We start from the raw sequence: 6,830 nt of genomic DNA, 5'->3' as shown, positions 1-6,830 counted from the left end.
AAATGGATTTTTCGGGTAAAATTCAATCCCGATGGAACCATAGAAAGGCACAAAGCCAGGCTAGTTGCAAAAGGATTCACTCAAGTGCAAGGAGTAGATTATGGTGATACATTTAGTCCAGTTGTCAAAATGACTACTCTACGAGTAATATTGGCATTGGCAGCGGCAAAGAAATGGCATTTGAAACAGCTGGACGTCAACACTGCCTTCCTTCATGGAGATTTGGACAAGGAAGTTTACATGCGGATACCGCCCGGTTTGGATGTGTCACAACCAGGTTTGGTCTGCAAATTACAAAAGTCTCTATATGGACTTAAGCAAGCTAGCAGGCAATGGAATATTAAGCTCACTCAGACTCTTGTTGATGCTGGTTATAAGCAGTTTTTTGATGATCACTCCCTCTTCATCAAGAAATCTTCTGAAGGCTTCACTGCCATCCTAGTATATGTGGATGATTTGGTTTTAACCGGTGATAACATTGGTGAAATCAATTCCATCAAGCAGATTTTAGATGACAAGTTTAAAATCAAAGACCTTGGTGATCTCAAGTACTTCTTGGGAATGGAAGTCGCACGCTCCAACTCGGGAATTCACATTTATCAACGGAAGTATGCCATGGACCTTCTCAAGGATTTTGGTTATCTGGATTGCAAGCCTCTCTCCACTCCATTTGATTATAGTCAGAAACTCTCGAAGGAGTCGGGTACTATTTTAACTGACAACACTACTTACAGACAACTCATCGGCCGACTCCTTTACCTCACAAACACTAGACCCGATATCTCCTATGCTGTGGGGCGTTTGAGTCAGTTTTTGGACTGTGCAACCACCTCTCACCTGCAGGCTGCTTTCCGTGTGCTTCGATACTTAAAAGGTAGACCTGCAACTGGTTTATTCTTCTCCTCTACTTCTGATATGCATCTCACTGGATTTGCCGATGCTGACTGGGCTACCTGTGCCGATACTCGTCGCTCTGTTTCTGGTTATTGCTTCATGCTTGGAAGCTCTCTTGTCAGTTGGAAGAGTAAGAAACAAACCACTGTTGCCAAGTCCTCTGCAGAAGCTGAATACAGATCTCTTGCAGCTGCCACTTGTGAAGCTAGCTGGTTGTCTTTTTTAATGGATTTTCTTGGTTTGCCGCTTCAAAAATCTATCACCCTATTCTGTGACAACCAGTCAGCTATTCATATTGCCAACAATCCCATCTTCCATGAAAGAACCAAACACATTGAAGTAGACTGCCACATTGTTCGTGAAAAACATCTGTCTGGTCTCATTCATCTTATGCCGGTTCGGTCCCAAGACCAACTTGCTGATTTTCTTACCAAAGCTCTACCACCAGGTCCCTTCTCTACTAATGTTTCCAAGCTAGGATTGTTAGATTTATACAATTCTAGCTTGCGGGAGGGTGTTACCTAGATTATTTTTTTTATTTGTATTTTTTTTTATATAGTGGGAGTACATAAGGAGTACATAGTATATAAGAAGTTATAACTCAACAAATATTTTTTAAGGGATTTTTCATTCTTTTCAAAATGAGAACAACTTATTCTTTTCCCTCTCTTAATCCCTTATGGTCATCAACATCACAGCTTGAATAGCTTAGGGCATGAAATTTTCTTCACCAGGTTCAGAAAAGTATCATCATTAGGCCCAATAAGAAACGCAATGAGGTTAACGAAATAGAAACAATGACAGCGTCACCTGCCTCATTAGGAGCTGCACTCATATTTGAATTCTGAATGAGAAATATAGAATTCATGTTAGTAGTAGTAGTGTGTATAAGTGGGTGTTGTGTTGTGTAATGTGTCAGATCCAAAAAAAGAAAGCACAATGGTGTTACTCCCGTCCAAAACAAAAAAAAAAACAAAAAACCATAATGGGGTTACTTAAAGCAGGTCTACCAGCTAAACCAGCCAAGAATATAGAGCTAAAGTACAAACAACTCACTAAATTTGTGGATTTTAGTAGGGGACGGATTCGGTACGCAGGAGTAGTTTGCGCACGGAAACGCCAAGGTACTCTTTGGCGCTCCAGTAAGCCAAAAAATATCGAAATCAAAATATCTGTTTTTATGGGGTCTTTTTTTTAATTACACATAAAATAGAGGGATAATTTTTTTTATTTTTTTTAAATGAATACATTTCACTCAATTGTTAAAAGCTGCTAACTTCTTTCTCCAAGTTTTCTTCTTCTCCTTTCTTTGTCGTCGCAAGCGTCCGCTCCTTCTATTATCTCCATCACCAACAACAACTCAACCCTCCCCATCGCCTCTCCTACTTGCTCCTTCGCGCTACCAACTCCTTCTCTTTCCCACTCAGCCATGGTGGCTGTAACACCCTCACTATCAGAAATCACGCTTCCGGCTGCGCTACTCTGATAGCAAGGAGTATTACGACTACTTAACATACTAAATATTAGAATAGGAGCGTATAACTCGATACTGTATTGCTGATTTCTTTGAAAACTGGAAATAGATACTTTTTTTTTTCAGAAAATTACAAGTAGGCATAGATTCATATACAAGACTCCTTATATAATAATTCAATATAATATACGTATAAAACATACAATTCCTATCCCTCTTACAAACTTGTAATAACAAAGACGAGGGGAGAAAATAATCTAATTAATACAACAACATATAAACCAAACGTAGTATAACTCTTCTTAATGCTTCTTCATCTGGTTCCTGAAAAAGGTAAAGCTGTAGGGGGGTGAGAACCTAACCACACGGTCTCACCATGGAGTTTCAAAGTTGTCATAAGAAGATATTCAATAAGAAAACTATTTTCAGATTCTATGATTATCATTGCCTTATGAACCCTTTTAAAAATCCAATAGCTAATCGTTCAAAACCTTTTCAAAGAAACAATGTTTAATATTTTCATAAATCCAGAGTCTTTCCTTTCTCATAAGCAAATTTCAATCAGAAACCAACCATGCAATCAAACAACACAGTCATTCATTCAGCACCAAAGTCCATTCTCAAATGTAACACGCCAGGACAAACACAGGTAAGACAGACAAGGAAAGCACAAGTAGGAAGCAGTTACAGCAAATAGTTCAAGTAGCAGTTAAGAACAGTTTAGCAATTAGGCAAACCAAAACAAGTTCAAACCCAAGCAAAGCATACAAATGCATATGATGCATGCCTGTCCTATGGCTGATGAGGCTCATCTGTCGGTTATCCAGCCAACCCGACAAGTCTGAATTGTCCTTAGACTGTCCCCCGACGTGCATCCCCAAGAGTTTATGCATAGCTTTTTCTCAAATAATCAATATTGCTCAATGGGGGTAACATTCCCGGGAATTTATATAGTGCCCGGTCACACTTACGTCGTAGGGTCAACAGAGTATCGAGTTTTCAACCTGGTACACGTGGTGGTAAGCCACGGCACTTAATCCAGGGAACCTCGTATCTCAGATATTTCAAATTCATAAGCCACATAAATAATTCATTCACATTCATCAATATCATCATCATTCGTCAATCCATATCCCATTTCCAAATTCATTCAAAAATCATATTTCAAATCCATCCTCATCATCCTTTTTTCCGTTAATCAACAATCTCAATCCAAAATATAATTCTTTCTTTTCTAAATAAATCAACTTTAAACATATAACGTTTAAGAACTAAATCTTTTTAAACAATTACTTCAAACAAAACTTCCAATTTTATAAAATTCCGGCAGCATCTCCTCTAAAACTCGGATTCTGCCACCCTTTTCGGGTTCCATCCAAACATTTCTCAAACATTTTCTCAACTATTTCCAAATCTCAATCATCTTCCAAAATTCAACCAACTCCAATATCAATTTATTTTCAAAGCGAATAAATGCCAATAATAAATCTCTTTTTAAAACCAAACCAGCTCAAATACTAAATCATTTATAAAATTAGACTAACTCAAAATTAAACCGTTTCCGAAATCAATTCAATTTCATATTCCAAATCATTTCCAAAGCCGATTCGTTCACATTATCAAAAGTAGCTTCAAAATCAAGAAAGCCATTTTTCATAATAATCAACTAAACTTTTCAAACTAATTTCTTTTCAGCAATCACAAACTACTCAAGCAATCAAGTAGCCAATCATTCAGTCCAGCAAACAACCACATTTATAAGACAATCATAATCACAGACATATGTTTCTCACATTAATATCTATTCATAACAACTCTGTAATATAAAGTAGATTTTAGGAAAAACCCCTACCTCAATAAGTCGAAACTATAGACCAAACACGTCACCGGAACTCTTTTCCTCTCGGCCCGACATTGGTAACAATCGCAATCACATCTCCATGGTGTCCGCACCCATAACAGCAACTTAAATTTACCAACGTGCAGCAACCGGACCTCGATCCTAAAGCATTAACGTCGGAGAGTCTTAACATATAATAGAACAGCGACGACTGACACAGTTCGAAATTGAAATAAGGAATAGCTTACCATGCTAAAGAGGAGCGACTAAACCGAGCAGCCGCCATGACAACAATACTCGCTACAATTAACGGCTCAGAGCAAAGGCGGCAGTAGTGGAATGGTAGCTCCGACAGAGCAACTTGCGATAAACAATCCTTGGCACAAACAACCTCAGCAACAGCTCTTATAGTAACCAGGATTTTGACCGACAATAAGAGAAATCCAAAACAGGGCTAGGGTTTACCAAGAAGGTGGCGGCTCCAACGGCAGTTTCTGGTGACCAGAGGTACAGCGGTTGAAGCTTCATCGATGGTGACTTGACAGTGGCTTGAACGGCTTCTCCTCTGTGCGCGCTCTGTCTGGCTTGAACGGCTTCTCCTCTGTGCGCGCTCTGCTTGACGGCGACGAACTCAGAGGCGGCGGCGACAGGGACCCGCGGAGACAACCACGGACGCGAGGGCAGGGCTTCTCCTTCCTCGCGCACGCTCTCTGTTCTCAGACGACAGCACGGCGACCCAACAGTGGCGGCGGCGCTACAGTGGCGCGACAACTCCTCTCCCTGCACCGGCGATGATGGCGATTCGGGATGAGGGCGACGGCGGCGGCAACGGCGTCTGGAGGTGGCGGCGTGTTTCTCTGCTCCCTCAACTCCACACTCTCTCTCTTCCTCGGATCTCCCTCCTGACGGCACAGCGGCGGCGACGGTGGCAATGATGCCCACCGGCGCCGTCTCCCTCTCTTCCCCCTTCTGCTCTCCCTCTTTTCTTTCCCTGTTTTCTCCCTTTTCTTTCTGCCGTTTCTTTCTTTCTCTGTGCCTGCTGTGTATGTGTTTGGGGAAAAGGGGAATAGGGTGAGTGCTAATGAGTGGCGGTGAGTGTGGGTAAGGATTAGGGTAAAATTAAGGTTAGGGTTTGTGTATAAAATTGGAGATTTTGGGATTAATTTAGATTTGGTTAATTTTAATCAAATTAGGGTATAGAGTGTTAATTTAAAATCTAATTTAATATTCAAAATTATTTTAAAATATTATTTGTTGTATTAAAATACTAATTGATTTGAAATCAAATTCTTTAGTTGAATTTATAAGATAATAAGATCTATTTTCTTTATTCCTAAAACTTAAAGTATTAAATCATAGAAATAGCAATTATTTGAATTAAATCACATAAAAATTCTTGTCATTCCATAACTACTAATTTTATAATTTAAATATAGAAAATAATTCAATAATTATAAAATTAGGTAAAATTTTAATTAATTATCAAAACCTGATTTAATTTTTGATTTAATTAGCTTTAATAAAATAATTTTTGAAAATAGAATTTCTAATAAATAGATGAATTGAAATTAATTCATAATAAGATTTATTTAAAATTTCTGGGTCTTACAGTGGCTTTGGCACCGTCTTCTCCGGCACGCCCAAAGTCATTGCCCACACTCTGCCGAAAATTGCATGACTCATACCGTCCATTCCTTCAAAAGTGCCCACGTCCTCGTATTTAACAGTGAGATCCACTTCCATAGCATAGCGATTGGTGAAGCCATTGACTAAAGTTGGAGTCTTTGTGAATCACTGTTGAAAAGCATCGCTATGAGCTGGGTCGGTGGAAATTATGAGAACAGAGTTGTCAACAGTGATGAGAAGAATCGAGAGTATTGAGCTGCATGTGATTTTGCCAACGCCACCTTTACAACCAGCAAAGACCCATTTGAGATCTTTTTGTTCTAGAATGTTCTGCACCATCCTGTTCATCCGCCATAGCCACACTGCTCCTGTTTCTATCAACTATGTTTTCGAATATTCTGTCAAAGGCTAAAAGGAGATTCGGCGTTTTTTAATAATTAATTAATTTTTATGACAATTATAATTAATAAACTTAATTTAGTAATTACTAATTTTTCATATCATATTATTATAATTAATAAAATTATTTTAAAAATTTACTAATTTATCAGATTATATTACTGTAATTAATAAAATTACCAGAAATATGAATAATTATAACTTTCAATATATATTATTATAATAAATCAAGTTACTCTATAAATTACTAATTTAGAGTTTAGGGTTTAAGACTTAAGGTTTAGGGTTTTTTTTTTTTCTTCTTCTTATCCTCGATATATTTCATTCTATTATTTGAACCTTAGAACTTTTTACATATATTTTCTTTTCATTTTCGATTTATTTTTCAAGTCAGCGATAATACCTATCAATTATTTAATAAAATTAATCAAAAAATACTAATTTCATACTCTATGTAATTAATAATTTTTTATGACGTATTACTATAATTAATAAAATTGATTTAACATAATAATTAATTTCTCATATCATATTAACATAATTAATAAGATTATTTTAAAAAAATTCTTAAATCATATTACTATAATTAATAAAATT

At 37.3% G+C, this 6,830-nt stretch overlaps 1 protein-coding gene across 1 annotated transcript; it reads right to left on the bottom strand.

The window, feature by feature from the left end:
• LOC110269291 lies at positions 2,644–5,951 on the bottom strand. The gene is made up of 5 exons (XM_021117028.1): positions 5,818–5,951; positions 4,674–5,247; positions 4,457–4,584; positions 4,221–4,370; positions 2,644–2,692 (listed from the first exon to the last, which is right to left on the bottom strand). The coding sequence occupies exons 1-5, from the start codon at positions 5,949–5,951 to the stop codon at positions 2,671–2,673; spliced, it is 1,008 nt and encodes a 335-aa protein (XP_020972687.1). The 3' UTR covers positions 2,644–2,670.

The sequence above is a fragment of the Arachis ipaensis genome, chromosome B02 (assembly GCF_000816755.2).
Source record: "Arachis ipaensis cultivar K30076 chromosome B02, Araip1.1, whole genome shotgun sequence".
Lineage (NCBI taxonomy): Eukaryota > Viridiplantae > Streptophyta > Magnoliopsida > Fabales > Fabaceae > Arachis > Arachis ipaensis.
This window is presented reverse-complemented; position numbering and strand designations above follow the sequence as displayed.